Source organism: Fukomys damarensis, unplaced genomic scaffold (assembly GCF_012274545.1).
Source record: "Fukomys damarensis isolate Sample0158 unplaced genomic scaffold, DMR_v1.0_HiC HiC_scaffold_13, whole genome shotgun sequence".
Lineage (NCBI taxonomy): Eukaryota > Metazoa > Chordata > Mammalia > Rodentia > Bathyergidae > Fukomys > Fukomys damarensis.
In genome coordinates this window covers 14931418-14955189 of record NW_022900925.1, presented here as the reverse complement: position 1 = coordinate 14955189, position 23772 = coordinate 14931418, and the positions used below count along the sequence as shown (strand labels likewise).

The following is a 23772-nucleotide window of genomic DNA, read 5'->3' as shown; positions in this document are numbered from 1 at the left end:
GTCCTTTTAATCTTCTTGCTTCCTTGACACAACTGCTTCTGAACTCCATTCTCGTCTCTCCCTGCTGTGACAGTTCACTAGCACTTCACGATACCTACGACTCTTTCAACTTTTATTTTCCACCAACTGTCAGTTGGAAAATAAGGTTGCTTTGTTTGAGAGGGAAAGGGTAGAATCCTTTCTGAATGTCTCCTTTTCCTTTGAAGTAGGAGCACTTCAGAGACAATTGAACTGCTTTTAGATTTTCCTTGCCACCAAGCCTTTTCTTTTGATAAATCCTGCCATGAACACACAGTTCTGTTGATGACATCGATTTGTTGCTATGGAAATAGTGGTAGTGTCACAGATTCAGCCCAGTGACTTTACTGCAGGTTCTTACAGGAGAAATGGGTAAGGCTTTAGGGGAAAACCTCATTAAAACTGAAAGCTATCAATTATAAGCAGGTGAAAAGGTAAATGGAAGCAACCTTTTCTATCATGAAAACAAAAAGTGAACCATTGGAAAACTCACTGCATGCAATCCAGTGCCCCAGTGTAAATTCTGATCTATAAGAAAAAAATTTACATTTTCCCCAGGGTATTTCTTCCACTTAAATTCAAATCTCTTAACTCAAATTATTTGCATTAAAGCAGCCTTTCCCTTTTGATCTTCAGGACAGGGGCAGCCACAAGCAGCCCCTTCTCCGGTCACAGCATCCAGTTCATCAGCCAGCAAGCCTCAGCAGCAGAATGGGAGCTCAGGAGCGGGTAAGACAGCTACACCAGGACATCTGTTGGCTGTGTGTGTCAGGAGTTGAATGATATTTTAAATTTTATCTGGGACTAAAGGGAGTTTTCATAATTCTATACATGACAAGAGTTGTCTTACAAAGAATAATTCCAGTCCTTATTGTATACTGTGTGATTTTAAAAAATGATCATCTTTCATTGCATTGTGTTTTGTTTTATTTTGTTTTGAGACAGGGTCTCTCTAGTTAGTTCAAGCTGGCCTCACTGTGTAGTCCAGGCTGACCTTGAACTCCAGTGATCTCCTGCCAGGGCCTCCCAAGTACTGGGATTACAGCATGCACCACTACGCCTGGTGATAGTCTTTTAAAGACACTGAATAATATACCCTTTTAAAATCAGAGTGATGGTGCTTTTCTCAGTTAATAGCTTATCTAGTACTGTGGTTACTTACATCTTTGTGTTTTGCATCCTCTGCCTCTCTGTGAATTTGCATACTTTTAAAATTCTCACCTTTATCCACTTATTATGTTTTGTTTGTCTCTCTCCAATTTTGGATTCTCATGGGCATATTTCATTTGCTCAAAGACAGAATCATTTATATTGGTCATAGATTCTGCTTCTCAGTCTTAGGGATGAGAAATAATTTCTTCTTTTAACCTCTCTGTGGCAAGTCCTGAGGGGCCCTGATGGAATCATTTTGTTTACCTTTGGAACCTTGTCTTAGGAACCTCTTGATCTGGGAAGTCATCACCAAAAGCTAATTTGTTCAGTGTGGTTTGATTTATTTTTAGAGGTCTGTTTTTCTGTCACAACATCACATACGCCTTCTTCTCTCCTCTCTTCAACTATTAGTTTCTATTTTTCAGTGCAGAGTTCTAAGAAAAGCAGGTTAAGACGTCACTAATGTTTCTGTGAAACTTTCAAGACATATGACTTTTCCCCATTGGTCTTTGTTGTTTTTATCTAGTAATATCTGTGAATCTGTCCAGCACGGTAGTGCACACCTATAATCCCCACATTTGGGAAGCTGAGGCAGGTGGATCATCTCGAGTTTGAGGCCAGGGCAACATAGTGAGTTCAAGACCACCCTGAACTACACAGCAAGACCTTATCTCAAAAAAATAAACAAAAACCTTGAATTTTTCATCTGTTTATCTTCCTTTATGGTTGAATCTTCATATTCATAGCTCTCAAATTATATGCTATTGAAGGGGATAGTGGAATAGATTATCAGAAATGGTGAGTAAACTAAAAGTGTCGTTTTTAGGGGCTGAAATACAAATAATTCATTATTTATTCTTCCTTCTCCCTTCACAGATTTCCATTTGTGCTTTACAGTATACTGAAATTTATTTTTAATGAGTAATGATCCCTAAACTGGGTTATGAAAGAAAATGGACTAGATACGTAATGAGCAATGGCTACCTGTCACCAAAAAAATAAAATGGATGAAGGTTGGGCACAGGGGTGTATGCCTGTAATCCCAACACTCAGGAGACCACAGCAGGAGGATTGTGTTCAAACCTGTCTCAAAAAACATACATACTGCCTGGCAAGTGCGAGGCTCTGAGTTTGATTCCTGGTACCAAAAAAACCTCACATAAACACATTGGATGAATGGATTCCGTGTGTGTGTTTAATAAAATTGTGTGTACTATTCTTACTGTTTTACTACTTGGAGTAATGTAGTATATGTAGTAATGTAGTATACTCAGTAAATAAATGGTGGGTTTATATTTTTAGTCAAATTCTATTCTGAGGTTAATTTCTTTTTATAGAGCATACAAAATTGTAGGACTAAATTGGGTTTTCTGAACTGGAATTTGAAGCTTTATGGGCAGTGTATGGATAAAGGAACTCTTTTGCTGATAGGATTCAATGTCCTGTTCTTTGCCTGTGGAGAGCAGGCAGATAAAGGGGACTGAGAGTCATAGTGGCCACCCTGCTTCTGTGTCTTGACTAAAAACCATTTCCCACCCCATGCTCCCAACTAAACATCTAAAGTCTTACTGACTCTCCATTCCCTGGTGGTGTTTTTCTTGTTTTTTTTTTTGAGACAGGGTCCACTTGGCAGTTCACGCTGCCCTTGAACTCACTATGTAGCCCCGGCTGGCCACAAACTCATGGTGATCCTCCTGCCTCATTCTCCTGAGTGCTAGGATTACAGGTGTATGCCACACGCCTGGCCCGCTGGTGGTGTTTTGAGATGATATTGTTGATAGTTGTCCTTCACCAGTGTCCATCCTATAGTTCCATTATATCTTGCCCTTTGTTCTGTTTTTCTTTGATGCTGGGGATCAAACTCAGTGCCTTGTGTGTGATAATCAGATAACTGACGAGACTGATGACTTTCTCCATCAAGTCTTTCTCAGACTCGTGTTTTGCCCGATGATGTAAGAGAAGTTTCAGAGGGTGGACCTCAGAAAAAGAGGTGCATTGTTACCATCATTACCATTCTCAGGGCTTCAGTCAGCAGACAGAATTATGAGCTCCAGTGTGCCCAGACTTCCTTCTAGATTGCTCTCCTGGCCTCCTGCTTCAGTCTGTATCTGACTGCATACTTCTTGGAGACTGAAAAGGAAAAACTTTGCTTCTGATTTTGTATGATTTCACCAGTGGCACTTCTGTAATAAGAATTATTGTAAAACTTATTATAAAAGTTAACTAGAAGGCTGGGGATTTCGCTCCGTGATTCCGCCACCTACTTTGCAAGCACAAGGTCCTGAGTTCAATCCCTGGTACCAAAAAAAAAAAGAACCCTAAAAATAAAGTAGAATAATGATTGTCCTTTTGTGTGTATGTGTTTGTAAAGGTTCCTCTGTACCCAAGGCTTATGGTGCCTCCAAGACGTTCGGAAAACCTGCAGGGACCGGCCTGTTACACCCTTCTGGGGGGACACAGTCCAAAGTGGTACCCATTGTCAGCCTCACACCATACCAGTCCAAGTGAGTTGCTGCCGAGGACAAGGGCAGGATGTACCTAGAAAATGGTGTCAGAAGTTAGTGTGGGTTCTCTGTGGCTTATACATAGTACATGAACTGTGAGGTCACCACCACATATATGGGTTTCTTTTCTGTTTTTGTTCTTTTTCTGAGGTGGAGGAAGATACAAACTGCAGCAGTCTTTAACTCTCTTCATCAAAAACAGTGACAAAAACAGCAGTCTGCCATTATGGAGTTTTATTATTTCGAGGGATTTGAAATTAAGAATATTTACTGCTTAGTGATTCGGTTACTAGGCTTGTGAGTAAAAATAAATAATTGTGTTAATGCAGAAGGCATTTCATTCCATAAATAGGTGACTTTTAGTCTAAAAATTGTTACTGTGATTTACTTTGACTAAGATAATCTGTATATTTGTATTAACTGCATTAATATACACTGAACATATAGTTCTTGTATGACTTTTTCCCATTAAAAATTAATTTTAAGTGTTGAGAATTAGAGTTCTTTTTTCAGAGTTCTTTCAGATAGGTTTTTATTTATTCCTCAGTACTTGGTAATATAGGGAAGACTTCATCCCCTGTGAAATTACAAGTACGCTAATGCGTGTGCCGGTACCTCTGTTTAGGGTGGCACCAGGCTGGGTCTCTGACCTTAAGCCTCCTTTTGCAGTGGCCTGTGTGTAAAAGGTCACACTGGTTCAATGTGTTTTTCTTTAGTGGCCCAGGAACGCAACATTTTGTAGCTTTCTGTTTATACTCAGCATGCATTTAGAAAGGAGACAGGAGGCCCAGGGATGTAGCTCAGTGGCATTGACCCTGCCTGATAAGCACAAGGTCCTGAGTTCGATTCCTGGTACCAAAAAAAAAGGGAAAGGAGACAGGAGTTTGACACCTGTATTAGCCATTGCTAATTATTATTAGCCATTATCCCATTGCTGTGACAACAAACCTGAGAATGACAGTTTAGAAGAGCAAAAAGTTTCTTTGGTCCACAGTCTCCAACATTTCCATCTGGTTCAGTGGCTCTGTTGATTTGGGCCTGAGGTGAGATGGAACAGTCACGTGGAAGTTGTGGCTGAACAAAGCTGCTTGTCTTGTGGCAGCCTGGAAGTGCAGAGCGAGAGTCAGAGTGGAAGGGGCTGGGGACAAGGTACCGGCCCTGAGGTGAATCCCCACACCTCACTCCCTTCTATTCAGTCCTGCCTTACCATTACCTCTTACTAATGCCATTAAATCACAGTTCATTGGTAGGCTAATTCACTGGTGAAGTCGGAGCACCCGAGGGCCGGTCACCATTCAGAAGCCCCATCTCTGAACACGTGAGCCTGTAGGGGAAGTTTGGTCGTTTGTTGTATAGGGGCTTCAACACAGGGCCATGGCACTAAACTACACCCCCGGCTCTTTTTATTTTGTATTAAGACAGGCAGGGTCTTGCTAAGTTACCCGGGTTGGGCTTAAGTTGGCAATCCTCCCACCTCAGCTTCCACAGTGGTGGGGTTATAGACATGCACCACTGCGCAGAGCTCTGGGAAATATTTTAGATCTAAACCATAACACCACCAGTTATATGAGTTCCCATAATTGAAAATAGTGACAAAATATAATTGCTGGTATTGCTGCATTTTTTAGCTGAGAACCTTTCATTAAAGAGATAGTGTTGCCGTGGTGATGGTTTTTTGAGAAGTGAGAGAGCTTATAAATTTACTTATTTGACAGGAGAATGAATTAATGTTAAACCACCTTATATGATTTTTACTATTTGCTTACCGTGTAAATTGTCATGCTTGTATGTCATCTTGGGGTTTTAATTAGCTAGATTAAAATACAGCTAACATTGACAAATGGAATATGTAAAAGGTAAGAAAGGCCATAGAAAGATGATTTCTTACTTGATCTTTATTCCAAATAAGACACCAAACACTAATATAACCTGTTTGCTTTTCAGGTGGACTGTTTGTGCTCGTGTTACCAACAAAAGTCAGATCCGTACCTGGAGCAATTCTCGAGGGGAAGGAAAGCTGTTCTCTCTAGAACTAGTGGATGAAAGTGTGAGTACACGACACATGGGAAGCTGGAGTGAGGGACACTAAACTGGGCTCAGCTTTGCCCTCCGTGGTAAGGATTAAAAGTCATTCATAAAACCCTTGGTCTTAAAGGAAAGGATTTGTAGCAGAAATTAGAAACTAGTTTTCTAAGGGTATAAGGAGCCTCATGGGCAGGAGAAGCTGGAGATATTTGACTTGCTGGAGGCACTGCCCAGGCTGTGATGTCTGCTGACGAGCAGAGTGGAGCTTTGGGCCCCAGCTGAAGACAGGTGATGGCCACCTTCCAGTGAGTGGCTTGTGGGAAGTGGGATCTGACTGTACAGACTCCATGTGCTTTGTCTAAACCAGGCAAAACCCTGATGGTAGGACAAAAAATCTCCAAGCTGAGAAATCATGATAGCTTTATCTGTTTGTTAGTTTTGTTTGTAATTCCTAAATGTACTCCAAGCATTCTTTTCATATTGCTGCATGCTTCTTATTTGTTCAGATCCCCAAGAGGGCAAGGGAAAATTCTTTTTTCTTTTCTTTCTTTTTTTTTCCTGGAAGATGATGTAACATCCCCACATGTTTGACTCTCTGATAACAGAATCCATATCAGCATGAAGTTTTCTGCAAATTGTTGGTCTAATATGAAGTTGGCTGAGATCTCAGCGATTTATTTAAGATTCTTATCCATCTGTAACAGTTTGACAAAAAAGTAAAAGTGATAATCAAGTCACAAACAACTCGAAAACAGGACTTGTGATGCCGTTCTTGGCAGTGGCTCCTGAGTGTGGAATAATCTGTTGTTGAGGTTGCAGGCATGAGGGAAACCAGTGAATCACCCTGGTTGAGCACGCTTCCCTGTGGGCTGCAGTCGTGTTGCTCAGTATCTAGAAAGTTGAGATTTATAAAGCTCAGATACAGTATCAGCTAGTTGAACTTCATGTTTCATCTGAGCTGATAGCGTGGATATATGACTATAAGATGTGACTTCCTGTGCTGGCTGCAGCCCTGTCATGGGTTCCCTTTGTGCTTGCTCTACTTACTGCTCCAAAGATGTCATCTTGATGTTAAAGTGGCCTGCTTTTCCCTGGCCAAATTGTTTTTGGTTTGAGGAGAGTGATTCATTTATTCTTTGTTTCTTTGTAGAATTTCACTTTTTTAAATAATTTTTTTATGAAAAAATAAAACAAGATAGCAATAGTTAATATTCTGTATCATTATTCGCAGAGGAGTTACTTAAGAGTATAGGAAATAGACAAAAAAGTTTCTCTTAACAAAGAAACAGATAATAGCACAGAACTTTCTTTTCATTTTATCTTTTTTTTTTTTTGGACTGGGGATCAAACTCGGGACCTTGTGCTTGCAAGGCAGGCGGTGGAACCACTGAGCTAAATCCCTGGCCCCAGAGCTTTTTTTTTCAATGAGCTAAGAGAAACTAGTAGTATAAGTGAAACAAATTAGCATATATATCAAAATATTTTTGAAACAATGGAATAGGTAATTTGGGGAGTGTTTTTGTTTGTTGGTTTGATTTTGTTTTGTTTTGTTTTGTTTTTTAATGTAGTTAAGCCTGGCCTTGAACTCATGTAGCCCAGGCTGACCTCAAACTCACAGCAGTGTTCATACCTCAGCCTCCCAAATGCTGGGGTTATTTGCATACACCACTATGCCGAGCCTATTTGGGGAATTATTTGAACTGCTCCCTACTCCAATTGGCTTCAAACATCATAATGCTAACCTGCTTTCACTTGGTTCTGCAGGGTGAAATCAGAGCTACTGCTTTCAATGAGCAAGTGGACAAGTTCTTCCCCCTCATTGAAGTGAACAAGGTACAACAATACCAATTTAGAACTGACACGGTTGAGTTGGATGGTAGAACAAGGATGAGGAGGCTCCTGTCCATTGGAGGATTGTGTCTGATTTGTTAGGCTCTCTTGCATTGCATGGCTTGACTTCTTTTGCAGGTGTATTATTTCTCAAAGGGCACCCTAAAGATTGCTAACAAACAGTTCACAGCTGTTAAAAATGACTATGAGATGACCTTCAATAATGAGACTTCTGTCGTGCCCTGTGAAGATGATCATCATTTACCTACAGTTCAGTTTGATTTCACAGGAATTGGTGATCTGGAGAACAAGTCTAAAGACTCACTTGTAGGTAAGTCCAGATTTGAAGACAAAGAATGGTGATGATAAGAAATGTATGGCAGGTGCAAAACTTAGGTGCTTGCCTTTGGTGGTGTTATAGGAGGAGACTTGACCTCTTTAGCTTAAATCTTGTGCCTGTGTTTTAGACATAATTGGAATCTGCAAGAGCTATGAAGATGCCACTAAAATCACAGTAAAGTCTAACAACAGAGAAGTTGCTAAGAGAAATATCTATTTGATGGACATGTCAGGGAAAGTGGTGACTACTACCCTGTGGGGAGAAGATGTAAGTACTTGCACTGAACAAAGAGAGCTCTGTGGGTAGATTGTCTTGTCCTGTGGGGCTTTGGCTGCGTAGGTGGTAAAGGGTTGTGCTGCCTAGTGATCTTTTTTTTTTTTTTTTTCTTAGTGATCATTTGAAGTCCTTTCTTTTACTTCTGTGAGATGTGCTATGATTTCAGTTTTCTGAAGTGAAGTTCTCTTTCCTCTAAGAAAGTACCAATAGATTAGTTTTGATGTATTTCTCAAGATTCTTATTGTGAGGTCTATCTGTATAGCTTCTACATACATTGATTATATTCACTCTACTATTGACTGTTTTCCTTGTTTTCTCTCAAAATATTTTGTATGTTCTTCCTGCCAGTGACACTTGTGTGTGTTTGGTGTCTGTTTTGCAGGCTGACAAATTTGATGGTTCTAGACAGCCTGTGATGGCCATAAAAGGAGCCAGAGTTTCTGATTTTGGTGGACGGAGCCTCTCTGTGCTGTCTTCAAGCACTGTCATCATGAATCCTGACATCCCTGAGGCCTATAAGCTTCGTGGATGGTAGGTTTTGTGGAGCTAAACCAAGGGGTTATTTGAGCACAGGCTTTGAATATAGGAGCTCTCCACCAAGTAAAAGGCTTTGTGGCTGAATGGAGCAGTTTTTGTATTTCTTGGAGGCATATGCCTTCTGAGAGAATGGCTTTAAAGCCCTTAAACTGACAAAGTGTAATCCCATGACAAACCTGGCAAGTTGGAAGAAGGCAATTATAATATAAGGGCTGCATGCTGACCTCAATCCTGACAAAACAGGGACGGCCAGGCTTTAGCAGTGTGTACTGAAGGATTCAATGCTTAGGGCATCTCTTGCTCCCAGGATTGAGTAGTAAGGATATTGTGCTTTTTCACTCCCTGGAGTCTCTGGTGCTGGGCACATCTTCTAGTGACTATTACTGGACTCTGATAAAACAATGGGCTTTTGGTTGGCATTATAATGTTATTCCCAAAGCACTCAAGGGATGAGGAGAGCCTGTTAAAATCTCACTGTATCTAGCTTTTTAAGACATTAAAACTCTGGAACACTTCCGCCTGAAGCAGGGTAGGCCAGAATTGATGTGGTTAGGGAACACACTTTAGCCAAAGCTTAATAATTTGTATAGCTATAATCACAGGATTGGGGGACATATGTTGGTTTCAATCTATGCCTTAGAATTTAAATGACTCAAGAATTAGCCTGTATTTCATTCTCCTCAGGGAGCTTTTGAGTCTGTTGTGAACCAGTAGCACCAGTCTTTCACAAAACATCTGCTGGATTTTCCCATGATTTAAGCATCCTCATGAGTATGACCCACCTGTATCTAGTTAACCATTCTAATAGTTTGCACTGCATTATAAGGCAGAGCCTTTTAATAGTCTGGCCACAAATAACTATGGTTTTGGTTAGCTGTTCTTGTTTGATATACTTTCATGCTCTGGGGCACCAACCCCAGGTTAATTGTGTGTCCACTTTGAGGTGTTCATATTTCAGTTGTCAATATTTGTGATCACAGGCTACATAAAAAGACATAGCTATGCCCCCAAACAAAATAACTTGACATTGATCAAAGAGAAGTTCAGTATAGTACACACTCCACTAGGATTACAGAGTTTAGATCTTGATTCTAACAGGGGGATTTTTATTGTAAGAAGGGCTGCCTCTGTCCTTGCTCTGTTGGTTCCTTAACAGCTGTCTTTGATGGCAAATGTCTCCATGGAGTTTTTGAAACTGTAAACTTGTTTTTGTTGTTTTATTTTCACCATTTTATTTTTGCATACATAATTTGGTTAAAAACCAGTGAATTTCTAGGCCCAGTTCAGGCAACTGAAGAGCCTTTATACATAGTTTATATCATCTAGACCAGTGATGGTGACCTTTTAGAGCTTTTAGTGATAACAAACAGCTGACTGCCATAGGTTTGCCACCACTGGTCTGGACCCAGAGTATGCTGCAAACAGTCTGAAGTGAAAGGGGAAATAACATTTTTCTAAAGACAGTCTTAGAAATTCTAATCCAGTACATTAAGATGTTCCTTCTTCTGGTAGCAGGGTTAACTCATACCTGGCTGCTAGGCCACCATTCACAGGTATGGCCAAGAAAACAGGCTATAGACCATCAAAAATTAAACCAACCAGTCCAGCCTGTGGCACGGTACAGGGTTTACAATTCAAATCTCCTGTGCTCAGAAGTAAACTTATAAAACTTTTGTAAGAGGCACACTCTGACAAAAAATGGTCACCACCATTGGTAAGCCAGCAGCTGTACCAGCCTGTGTCACATGCAAGGAGCACCAGAAAAGACTGTTGGCTATTAGGCCACATGTTGATCCGTGTTCAAGTAGACTCCTGTCTGTTTCTGGAAGTTGGTTGATTTTTCTGGTTGTGATTCCAGTGTTACATTTTCCTGGATAGTATCATCTGGTTTATGATTTCTCATCTTGAGCTACATGCCTGCCTCCCAGCATTCAGTGCTGCTCACTTTCTTCCTCTACCAGGCCCAGGCCCCCTGCAGCCTTTGCTTCTCTTGCCCTGGTGCAGCCATCTCTGGCAGACATGTGGCTCGGCCACAAATACCCTGAAGCCATAAACCTGTGTAGCTAGTGGTGAAACTGACTTAGGGGCCTTGCTGTGCCTCTGTGAAGGATCTAGCTGCTTGTCTGACCGAATGAGAAAATGAGAAGCTAGTTGTCTGCAGCTTTGGGCAAAATCCATTCTGTTGGAGGGCTGTTTTTAGGGGACGGTTCTTACCCACCTTGTGGGTCATGTTGGTGTTTTTTATCTCAGGCTGACTGCTCTCGGTGGTCCTGTGCCACTTTCTGGTTTGCTTTACTTCATACCAACTGATAGGCAGCCAAGAAATGTAATCATTTTTAATAATAATTTAATACAGATTAACTTTAATATTGACATAAGTAAGATCTCACTAACCCAGGAGTGGTAGCACACATCTTTAATATCAGCACTCTGGGAGACTGAGGCAGAAAGATCAAAAGTTCAAGCCCTAAGGTCCGGGGATTTAGCTCAGTGGTTCTGCCACCTGCCTCGAAAGCACGAGGTCCTGAGTTCGATCTCTGGTACAAAAAATAAATAAGTAAAAAAGTTCAAGCCCAGCCTGTGTAACTTGGTCAGTAGTGAGACTCTATATCAAAATTTTAAAAAAATTTTTAAAGCTCAATGTGAAGGCCCCATCTTCAAACTCCTGTATTGCTAAATAAATAAATGGTAAATCTACAAGAAAGCAAATAGTGCTTTCTGATAGATTACTTTGGGTTACATAATCTTTTAGAGTAGATGATCAGGCTTGAAAGGTTTTCCGCCACGGGAACATCTTTGCCTAATCTGTTACAATATGTTGACTGTCCTTTCCATCTCAATACATTTCAGTTATGATAAAAGTGCAGCTGATACTGAGGTGAGTGTTAGCTGCCTAGAGGATTGTACCAGGGCTCCACAGTGGTCCTGGCCACTTCCCATGTGTGTGGCCAGTTCAGGACAAGGGTCCATGGAACTTTTGCACTGTTTGTCTTGACCACTGGGGGGCATCAAAGCAAATGAGAGGAAAGAGAAGACAACTACATAGTGCAATGAAGATACAGTACTAACTTCTGCCACATGAAGTGACTGATATGAAAGTGGGGGACAGGGAGCTTGTTTCTAGTCTATAGAAACAAGTAGCACATGTGGGAAGTAGATAAAGTTCCTGTTGTTTGTTTTTCAGGTTTGATGCAGAAGGACAAGCCTTAGATGGTGTTTCCATCTCTGATCTAAAGAGCGGGGGGCTAGGAGCAGGCAACACCAACTGGAAAACTTTATACGAAGTAAAATCAGAGAACCTGGGCCAAGGTGACAAGGTATCTTATGTCCCTCCGTCCTTTACAAAAGCATGGAATGCTGCAAAGGGAGGATGAATTTGAAATCTGGTTTCTGGTACCGGCTGTCAGATTTAATTCAGAGCTGTGATTCTTACCTGAGGCTGTGCCCAAAGCATGGTGCCATGGCTGAGTCACTGGCCAGGCTTCCCAGTGGGAACAATGGGAGCCCTCTGATATGTAAAGGTAGGAAGATGTGAAGAACTATCAGAAGGAACTTGAAGAAGGAGTAATGACCAAGCTCTCACCATAGGATGAACTGATTTCAGGCTTGTTCCTACAGATTGAAGTGTTTATGTATCACAAAGATGTTTTTTGAGTGGAGCAGATTAGTCAGGTTCAGCATCAGGCAGAGGTGGTTGCCAAGTACTTTCTCCTCTCCTAGGCCAGACTTGGCTCTGGTATTGGACCTCATTTGGAGCTTCCCTTCCAATATTTGTTTAATGGCTCTCCCTGTCTTAATCTAACCTTTGTTGTCAGCAGTTCAATATTTAAATTATTTCTCTTCTGTACTCTGCAAATAACAATCTCTGCTCCTTTGTCATCATATACAATGTAGATTTTATTTCTTACTATCTCTTTACTGTACGCCCCTGTTCATCACTGTCATCAATGGCAACTTATAATGCTATATATAACACCCAGAGAGTCGGGGCCGGGGATTTAGCTCAGCGGTTCTACTGAATGCCTCGAAGGCACAAGGACCCAAGTTCGATCCCCGGTACCAGAAACAAAACAAACAAACACCTAAAGAGTTAAGCATTGGACAGATCTGTGTTATTCTGTCATAGGACCAGCCGCTGTTCCAATTTTCTTGCACCCAATTTAAAAGATAGTGTGTAATAAGAAATAAGGCATTCAGGGTTGGGGATTTATTTAGCTCAGTGGTTCTGCCACCTCCCTCGCAGGCAGGTGCAAGGTCCTGAGTTTGAGCCCTGGTACCAAAAAGAGAGAAATGAGGCATTCAACCCAGAGAAGTGGCACACACTCATAATCCCTGCACTCTGGAAGGTTGAGGTAGGAGAATCATAAACAGGGTCTTGCTAAGTTACCAAATTCCCCTGGCTGGGCTTATACTTGCAGTCCTCCTGCCTCAGCCTCCAGAGTGCTAGGATTATGAGCATATGCCCCCACACTTGGCTACTTCTTTCCTCTTTTTGTCTCTGTCTTTTTCCCTTTCTTTTTCCTCTCTGTCTCTGTCTCTCTTTCTCATGTGCACATGTGTGTATTACATGGGATTAAACCCTGGGCTCAACACATGTTTAGCAAGTGTTCTACCACTAAGCTGTGTTACCAGCTCACTTCATATTTTGACGCAGAGTCTTGTTAAATTGCCCAATTAATTAATTAATTAATTGCCCAATTAATTGTTAAATTTACAATTTCTTGACCTTGCAAGTAGCTGGTATTACAGGAGTATATCTTAGTGCCCAGCTTCTCTAGAATTTTTTTTTTCCTTTTTGAGGACTGAAGCCAGGGCCTCATGTATGCTGGGCAAGCTAAGCACTCTGCCACTGAGCTACATCTATATCTTCTGTCCTTCTCTAGAGCTTTCTAATTATTTTATTGTTTCTTTTGGGGGCTTTGAGACAAAGTCTCACTATATAATTCAGCAAGATTTGAACTCACTATGTAGCTCAAACTCACAGCCTCCCATAAAGTGTGTGACACCATCCCAGCAAATTTTTTTATTTAAAAAATGTGGGGGTTGGTTGTTTTGTTTTGTTTTTCAAGACAGGGCCTTACTGTGTAGTCCAGGCTGGCCTTCAACTCACTATGTAGCCCAGGCTGGACTCAAATTCTTGGCAATCCTCCCGCCTCATTCTCCGAGTGCTGGGATTACAGGCAGCACTATGTCCAGTTTAAAATATTTTTTGTGTACTCAGGATTGCATAGAGAACCTGTACATGCTAGGCAAGTGTTCTTTCAGAGCTCTGCCCCAGCCCTGGAGCCTTCTAAGCTAGTTACTCATCCAAACTCTTTAAATATCCACCTTGTTTTACCTCTTTTGGTCTGAGACATCAAGAAGCCCCAGCAGTTGGTGACCTAGCTCTGAATTTGGGGTGCATCCAGAGGGAACTGCTCCCTGGCAGTGCTAAACAAAAACTAAAATAATTCATCTGAGAACCTCTCCGTGGAAGTTAAAAGTAAAAACAGATATCAAAATTCCAAAATGTGGCTTAGTCCTTGATAGATTTACTTCTCTAATTTCTCTACTAAGAAGGCACATATCTTATTTAGAACTTGTTTAGATATTTTTGCATTCTGCTAAATTTGATGACTCAGACCCATGTTGGCAAACAAGGTTATAGACCGCATCTACCTTTCTGTCCACTTGTTGTAAATAAAGTTTTATTGGAACACAGCCACATGCTTCCATCTGCATGTTGTCTATAGGCACTCTTAACAGGAAGACTGAATAGTTGCAACAGAGACTGTGTAATCAAATGGCCTGTCAGGCCTAAAATATTTATTGTGTAACTATTTACAGGAAAAGCTTTCTGGCCCCTGACCTAGACAAACATAGAGGAGGATCTAGGCCCTAGAAATCACTGTCCTTGGTTTTATTTAATATGGGAGGAATGGTTGACCATAGCTACAATAGATTTTTTTGTGGTCAGCATTATTTTGCTATCTTTTGAGGGTCAGATGACCAGGAGGATCAATCAAGTCTTTTTCATATAGTCTTCAGGCAAAGAGGAAAGCAATTTGTTTTAGAAGAGTGTTTTTTTATTGGTACGTTTTAGGTATACAGTACAGTTACATTCATCATTGGGCTCTTGTACATTTGCATGACAGGTCTTGGTTGGAAAGCAGTTTGTTTTAATTAATTGAATCTAATTTAGAAACAACTTACTGATGAGGATTATATGCTTTAGAACTCGGTTTATTGCCTTGTTGGCTTTTGTACACAGCACATGTGATTTCTGAAACTGTGGAATGAATGACTGCCTGTGGTCCCATTGTGAACTTGAGAATTAGAATGCGTGTACCGAACTTAGCACTTGTACGTAAGGGCAAGCTTTGAGCTGCCTGCATCCAGTCCTGGATGTAGGCGTGGCACTGTCTCAAGTCATTCTTTTCTTCTGAAGGCAGACTATTTCAGCTCTGTGGCAACAGTGGTGTATCTTCGCAAAGAGAACTGTATGTACCAGGCCTGCCCAACTCAAGATTGCAATAAAAAAGTGATTGACCAGCAGAATGGATTATACCGCTGTGAAAAGTGTGACCGTGAATTTCCCAATTTCAAATACCGCATGATCTTGTCAGTAAGTAGAATGGGTACACGAAAACCATCACAGAGTTTATTGAATCCCTGCTGTGTGCCGGGCATTATGGTTGTAACAGCAGACCCAAGATGGTTTATAATAGGAAGTTTGTAGATGAGTAGGTGCTGAAGAGCTTATTACTGTTCTATAAATAAGGAAGTAAGGGCCTTTCAGGCAACTGAATAACAGTCTTTTCTGCTACTAAAAGCTTTTTTTAATGCCAGAAAGTTGAATCGAGATGCCCCAGATGATTTCAGTCTTCTGTGCATGTCATACAATTACAGTATTGGTGGCACTCGCCTGCTAACTGTTATGAAGATAAATTAATTTGAAATGGCATTTGTGGAGAGCAGTAATTGTGCTTATATAGCCAATTCCTATATTTAGTTATTTTTCTTGTGGATGATCTGTTCCTCTTGTCTTAGTAGAGCTGACTTCAGAGGAATATGACTGTGCTGATGTGGGATTGTTGCTTTTTCACATTGTAAAGATTGCTTTCTTTTTCAGAAACCTTTAAAATGAAAGGTATAAAGTAAATGATAAAAGTATAAAAGAATAGGCACTAACATTTTTCTAGGTGATTTGGCTGCAATATATCAGCTACTTTTAAAAATGTTTTTCATTTCCTGAGATATGGCAGGAATTTATTCTAATAAACAACAAATAAAGAGATGGATGTTACAGCTACAAAAAGTTGTTAACACTGTTGTTTGTTTTGAAAAGTTAGATACAACTTGAATGTCCTTGATATTCTATTGGTTAATTTCTACATTGAATATAGAGTGGGGTGCTGTGGAGACCTTTGAAGCACTCATTCATTTTTGGCATTTTTGATAGTTAACATGTTTGCAAACTGTTGCTAATGAGGATTATTAAATAATCTAAATAAATAGTCAAGCTTTATTAGTTGGAAGATAGCAAATTTTAAATGGTGTGTTTTATATGGTCTTGAAATATGCACAGACTGGGAGGACAGATACCACAAGATTGTTGCTAGTAGTTACTTCTGGCTGATTTTTATTTTCTTCTTCATAGCCTCATACATTATCCATTTGTGTGTGTGTGTGCCATGAATACTCATCATAAGAAATTTTAAAGAAATCTTTTTAGATTTAAAAAAAAGAGAATTCCACCTATCCTTTCTACATTCTAGTCACCCCTTAAAGTTGACTCAGCAGGAAAGTTCCACATTTCTCATTTTGCATAAACTTTTCACTGAACTAAGATGAAGGAAATTGTTTTACGGAGTTAATTCCATCAACCTTTCTATTAAACTGCTAAGTTATAGATTCACCAGGACGCTTGTTTCATTGGACATTTTTCATGTGTCTGCATCATTGCTATTCTTGCCTACGGAGCGTGAGGCCTGGTGCCTCTTATGAGGACAGCACAGAGTACAGTAGGTGTGATGCCATCGCCACTTCATTGTCACGTTTTATATGTAAAATCCCCATGTATATGAAAAGTGAATATGTAAAATAAAGTGATACCTTAAAAATTTTTACTCTGATTTCTACCAAGCCCTGCAGCTGCAACTAGATTGAGACCCACTTGTTCCTTTGAACCTCCCCAAATTAAGTTTATACCATATTATCCAGTTGGAGATACTTGATTATGCCTTTATGTTGTTGCTTGGTGGCTGAAGGACCTTGGCACTGGATCTGAAATTGCCTGAGCTATTGAGTTGACTTAGACCCATCTCGTGCAGCTTCTCCTGTTGCCTGGAGAATATATGTACAATTTAAAATGCAAAGGACCTACTCCGCCGCTGGAGGCTTTTGCTAAAGCATTAGTCCAAAGCCCATTGCATCAAGGGGAACTGGGTCTTATGTACTAGATTCTGTATCTACAGGACTTTACTTGGGCTCTGTCTTTGAGATCTGAAATCACATATCAAGGCATATCCAGACTAGACTTGAAACATTTCTATCATATATTCCACAGTTTTTACAAAGACTATAGTACAGGTGTCCCTTGACTTAACAGTGGGGTTATATCCCATTGAACACATTCATTGTAAGTTGAAAAAATAGTTAAGCCAAAAATTCACTTAACCTACTGAACATCATAGCTTAGCCTCTCCTACCTTAAATGTGCTCAGAACACTTACATTAGCCTACAGTGGAGCAGAATCATCTTAACACAAAGCTTATATTATACTAGTATTGAATATATTGTAATTTATAGGATATGGTATTGAAAGTGAAAACAGGGTGGTTGAATAGATGTAGATATGCTTTTGCATATAAAATAGAAAGTCTTTCAGTCAAACCATCATAAATTGAGGACTGTGTATTTATGTAATGGTAATATTTTTCCCCTTGGAAATTTTAATGTGTGGGGAAAGTTAACCTCCCATCCCCCTTAATCTGTCTTCCTTTTATTATTTCTTTGCTGAAGTAATAGAGAGTTCTGTTTTTTTTAGGCAAATATCGCAGATTTTCAAGAGAATCAGTGGGTGACTTGTTTCCAGGAATCTGCTGAAGCTATCCTTGGACAAAACACTGCTTACCTTGGGGAACTGAAAGAGAAGGTTGGCCACATCACTTACTAAAGTTGTAATAGCTCTCACGCCATAACATTGAGCCTTTTTTGCTGTTTAATATTTTTTGGTGTGTTTCTTTGGGGTGTTGTATCTTGTTTCTCAGTCTGGTGATTATTTGAGAGCTCGCCTGATATTTTTTGTCCAATTTTGTCCATTTTAGATCCACTTAATGAGGTAATGACACAAGGTGTATTTTAAAAAAATATTTTAAAATAATGCATGTTGGGCCAGGGATTTAGCTTAGTGGTTCCACTGCCTGCCTCACAAGCACAAGGTCCCAAGTTTGATCTCTGGTACCAGGGGGGGAAAATATAATAATAATAATGCATGTTACAGGTGTAAACCAAACCACTTGTTTCTCCCGTTACTGTTACATCATCAGAACTGGGGTACTTGTGGTCACTCAGAACTAGAAGGTGTCTTCTGAAATAACCCATGGCTTACATGTGCCTTCTATGATAAGTACCTTCCCCAAAAGTTGAATCATGTCCTTGTTTAAACTCACATAGGAAGTGATTGCTGTTTCTAGTCATCAGATGCAGTTCTTATGAAGTGACTTTCTTTTATAAGATAACTTTACCCATTCATTTCATTTTTATAAACTTACATTTTACTTACTAGGTTTAATACAGAAAATAGATTACTAATTATGCTGAACTTAGGAAAGATAGTTCCTCAAGTAAAATACATAAAAATCAATGCAAGCATATATACATATACATGTGTGTGTGTGTGTGTGTGTGTGTGTGTGTATCTTTATCCCCACTTGTCATTTCCTCCAAATTGGTTAACATACAAAAGCCACAGAAAAAAAATTGCCATGGTGCTTTGGTATGTTTTTCTAGTTTTCTGTCCTCAGTTGTTTGGTTCTGTCCCTGCCTCTTCTTAAAATTGTCCGTGAGATCTCTGAAAATAGTCTGAAGAAGTCCTTTTACAGAAATAACTGGAGTTGACTTTTAAAGTGTGGTAGTATCTTTTATCTCTTTTGCTTTGTCCTCTATTTTCATATCAGATTTTAAGGCTCTAGGCAGCCTTTCAGGATTTTTTTATGAGCTTAGTGCATTTGACTGTTTTTACTGCTTGTGAATGGCATATATAACCCCTTCTTTCCGGAACCGTGATGTTCTTGGATTACATGTGTAGGCTTTCCCTGATCTGGAACAACAGTGACAGCTGGTGTGATTTTCTAAATTATTTACATATTGAAAGTCCACTGAACAGTTTTTTGGTCAAATTACACAAAAAGAGGTCTATATTATAAAGCCATTTTTATGTTCTCTGTGGCTTATATGAACTATTTTATGTAAAGTTATTAGTTTATTTTATGCATTTTGATGTAAAATATATTCTCTAATCCCTCGCTGTATAAACTTTTTTTTTTAACAGTACTAGGAGTTGAACCTGGGGCTTTCACGCTGAGCTACATCACCAGGACCACCACCCCACCCCACCCCACCCTTTTTTTAAAATTTTGAGACAGGATCTTACTAAGTTGCTCAGACTGGGCTTGAATTTGTGATTCCCCTGCCTCAGCTCCTCAGGTACCTTGCAATGTAGGCATATGCTACTAACACCAGCTAAGCATTTTTCTTTTTAATTACACAAAGACTTAAGTAACATTTCACGGCGTGAGAAGGAGCGGACTGCGTCCTTAGACCATCACTGACCTCTGCACTCTTCACCGGTCTTCACTTGCTCAGTACACCGGTAGCTGTAAACACAGATAGGCTGAAATAATGAAATATATGACAACTTGCAGTTTTTTCTGAGTATTTTTGTACCCAGTTCTTAATTCATCAAGGTGCTAGGCTTCAGATCTGTTCCATCACAATTGAAGTCTTAAAAATGTGTTGGTTAAAGAGTGATTTTTAGTTTTGTTTTTTGTTTGTTTGTTTGTTTTGAGTGATTTTTAGTTTTTTGTATGTAGTAAACATAAAATTTATAAATGTAACCTTTTTTTTTTTTTTTTTTTTTTCTATTTCATACTGGAGATTTGCAATCAGGGCCTATACACACTAAGCTATACCTCCCGCTCTTTTATATTTTTTATTTTGAGATAGGATATCACTAAGTTGCCTGAGCGGGGGCTTGAACTTGTGATCTTCCTGTCTCAGCCCCCCAGAATGCTGTGAGTATAGGCATCCACAGGCATGTGATATCACACCTAGTTCTTTGTAACCATTTTGAAGCATACAATTAAGTAGCATTAATTGCACTCACGTTGTGCAGTTATTTCTAAGATCCATCTCCAGAACTTTTCCATTTCCCAGACTGAAACTCTGTGTTAAACAAACAGCTCCCCTCTCCTCCCTTCCCCCAGCCCCACTATTCTGCTTCTGTGAATTTGATTACTGTTGGCTCTCTGCGTCTACAAACTCAAACAACAGTGAATTTAAAATATTTGAGGGGGTGGGACTGTGTCTGTGCTGAACATGTACTGATTTTTTTCTTGATATCATTGCCTAACAGTACAGTATAACAACCACTTTCATACACTTTACATACATTGTATTAGGTATGAGAAGTAACCTAGAGGTGATTTAGAGTATATGGGAAGAAACACACACTTGTGGGCAAATACTGCGCCACTTTATGGAAGGAATTTGAGCATCTTTGGATTCTGGTGTCCTCCGGGAATAGGGGAGTCCTGGATCCAAGCTCCTGTGGATACTGAGGGAGAACCTCCGAGCATTTTAATTTTTAATACAGTTCTACTTAAACAGTTTTGTGTGATGAATATCACCTGTAAATTAGTCTTTCCTGAGTAATGTCAAGCCACCGGGGGTGATAACTTTCTCAGTATCTTTTCAGAAGTCTCACAGGTATTTTTAAGTAGCCCGGTAGTTTCCATGTGTGAAGTTTTGTATTTGTTTTTTTAGAACGAGCAGGCATTTGAAGAAGTTTTCCAGAATGCCAACTTTCGATCTTTCACATTCAAAATCAGGGTCAAACTGGAGACCTACAATGTGAGTAAAGGACTTGATGGGGGGAGATCACGGTGTGTCCCCCACGGCAGCGTTCCAGCGTCAGTGTCTGGGAGCTGCTGCCTGCTGAGTGTCGGACCCTGTGCTCGGTACTCACAGAATCTTCCCTGCACTGAGGTACAATTACTAACTCCGTTTTCAGGTGACCTAAGTTCAAGGTCTTGTTGGAACATCTAGGGAAGGAATACTCTGTGGCCTTTTCTGCTAAAACCTGTTGGGATTTTTTGTTTGTTGTTGTTGTTGTTGTTGTTGTTGTTGTTTTTCTGTATTCTAACAAAGATAATAGTGTATATAGTGGATTTACATCTCCCATAAATTCAAGTTCAAAAAAAAAATCAGTGTATGAAACATTATCATCATCGCCGTTATTGTTATTAAAATTACCTTTAAAATTCCTTAAATTGTCCATAACATCATATGCTGTATGGCATAATGAGCACTTACTGAGCACTGTCGTGTACTGTCCTACATCCTTTCCATGTATTACCTTGCTCCCTCCCTACCGTACCTTCAGAGTTAGAACTGTTGTTATCCCGTTTACCAGTGAAGATGTAATGGGTTTCTAGCCAGAAGTCACACACTGGCAAGTGCAGGGCTAAGATTCCAATCTAGGCAGTCCAACTTTAAGCACTCGTAAACTTCAATGTGTATAGTAATTACTGAGCATGCAGAACTGTGAGAGCCCCTGGCCACACCATGCAGCCTCTGGCTGGGTATCATCTTACTCTTCCTCTGAAGCCTTGGTTTCACCCTCAGAGCTAAATACACAAGTAGGGAGGAGAATTTTGCCAATACCCTTGCCAGCTACAAGGTTTACTCATTTTGAATTTTTGTTGTTGTTGTTGTTGTTTTGATACAGGGTCTCACTATGTAGTGAGACTGACCTGGAACTCACTGTGTAGCCCAGGCTGGTCTCGAACTCATAGTGATCTTCCTGCCTCAGCCTCCCGAGTGCTGGGATTACAGGTGTGCACTACCACGCCCGGCTCATTTTGAATTATTATCAGACCCTAACCTTAGTACCTTTTGATAGATGTATTTGTTATTATAAGCATCAAATGCCCTGTAATCCTAGCACTCTGTGAGACTGAGGCAGCAGAATTCAAAGTTTGAGCCCAGTCTAGGCAACTTAGCAAGACCCTGACTCAAAATTTTAAAAAGGGGCTGGGGTAAAGCTCAGTGTGAAGGTCCTGGGTTCAATGCCCAGCACCTAAAAAAAAAAAAAATAGCATTAAACGAGATGAGGGATCAAATGTCAGTATAATATAATATCACTGAGTGGGGTGAGACAAGGAGGATCATTTAGTCCCCTCCTGGTACAGACAGGAAGGTGAAACACAGGAGTTGCCCTGCCCAGAGCTGGCATGGGACCCAGACAGGTCCTCCTCCTCTGCTGCAGGAGCGTTTTCCTTGACAGCAGCTTGGCTGTGGCTGCTCTTGAGATGAAAGTCAGCTTTCTAAACTGGCCCTGTGGCTTTGGGCTAGTCACCTATCCTCTCTGGACTCCTGCTTTCCCCCTGTGAAGAGAGTAAAGGGAGGAGAGATGCCCTCCAAAGTGCATTCCATCAGGCCTCCTGGTCTCTGCGGCTTGGGAGCCTGAGGACAGGAGGAAAGAGCCTGTGCTCAGGCATCTGACTGCTGCCCCAGCCCTAGAAGTTCTGGGCTATGCTCTTGCTCCCAGTGTTTTCTTTGTGGAAATTACTGAACTCTGATCTAGTGTGACTGTTCTCTCCTGTTGAGTGCCTTGAACCCACGGAAGGAAAGATGATTATTGCCACTGCTCCATGCCAGGGTTTCCATCACTTAAAAACGCTTTTCTCTTCAAAGGATGAGTCTCGAATTAAGGCCACGGTGATGGACGTGAAGCCTGTGGACTACAGAGATTATGGCAGAAGGCTGATCATGAACATCAGAAGAAATGCAGCAATGTGAGGAGAGTAGCACTGATTGGGCAGAAGTTTGAAAACAGCTAAAATGGAGCCAATTACATCCTACCCCATGCGACAGTCCCACCTCGTCCCGTTGCCGTTGCAGAGCCTCGGGGTGGGCTGGCAGTTTCCCCTCTGGGAACATGGTATAAACCATCAGACTTGGGAATCCACAGCAGGTAGCAGGGCCCCAGTCCCTCCCTCTGTCTTCAGGCTTCTGTCAATTTCAGTAAGGTTTCATTATCTTCAAGCAGGACTTAATGTCACAAGTAATTGACCCTAACTCTGCAAACAGTGAAATAAATTATGTCACTTGGGCTTTGCTTCTCCAATGGTGACACCTTTACAACTGGGTTCCTTTGGGGGAGCTAGGAAGTGGTGAAGGGGAACCTGTGCTGAGGAAGTGTGTCTTCTTGGGATTCAGAGGTGCTCTCTTTCTAGGGGTGCCATGTAGATATTAATGCTTGCAATGGCAGTAGGGTAGAATTATTAATCAAAGGCATATCTTCTATCTGAAGACTATCCTTCCTTCAGGGTTTAATAGATTTAATAGACTGAGTCATATGGGTCTGATATTAATCAAAATTGTCTCTTCTGAGGATGGCTGATAAGCATTGACTTGCTGTCCCCTGGGGACATCCAGGCAACTACAAAGCACTGCTTGAGTTTTCACTTCAATTAATGTTGCGTTTTGCTTGGTGAGTGTACATTTTTCCTACCTGTACATACTTCTTGCATTTATGTTTTGTTTCTTGATTAAAGGTATGTTAAAATAGGATTTTGATGGAATGAGTCCTTTGTTTCCTGTGCTTTGTTTAAATAAATAGTGTATTCTTTGCTTGTGAATCCCACTTTCTCAATGCAAAGGGTTCTTGAAACTGGAAAGCAATTAATTAGCCTTCATAATAAATGTTCACTTGGGAGAGATGTTAACTCATTACAGACTCAGATTAGTCCAAGGCCTGGAGATCATTCTTCCTAATGTTTGCAACCCTGAAATGCATCTTTAAAAGAATGAAAACACAAAAG

At 40.5% G+C, this 23772-nt stretch overlaps 1 protein-coding gene and 1 pseudogene across 1 annotated transcript in view; one reads left to right on the top strand and one right to left on the bottom strand.

Moving 5' to 3' along the window:
• The window catches only part of Rpa1 (replication protein A1), a 56761-nt gene extending 33243 nt beyond the window's left edge, over positions 1-23518 (top strand). The window contains exons 6-17 of the mRNA XM_010642145.3: positions 655-747; positions 3542-3674; positions 5619-5721; positions 7464-7532; positions 7668-7860; positions 7997-8136; positions 8528-8676; positions 11867-11999; positions 15110-15286; positions 17712-17819; positions 20711-20797; positions 22643-23518. Coding sequence (XP_010640447.1) covers positions 655-747; positions 3542-3674; positions 5619-5721; positions 7464-7532; positions 7668-7860; positions 7997-8136; positions 8528-8676; positions 11867-11999; positions 15110-15286; positions 17712-17819; positions 20711-20797; positions 22643-22747 — 1490 coding nt within the window. The 3' untranslated portion in view covers positions 22748-23518. The remainder of the gene's footprint in view (positions 1-654; positions 748-3541; positions 3675-5618; positions 5722-7463; positions 7533-7667; positions 7861-7996; positions 8137-8527; positions 8677-11866; positions 12000-15109; positions 15287-17711; positions 17820-20710; positions 20798-22642) is intronic.
• Positions 9335-10585, bottom strand: LOC117285838 (annotated as a pseudogene).
• Positions 23519-23772: the final 254 nt, after the last annotated feature.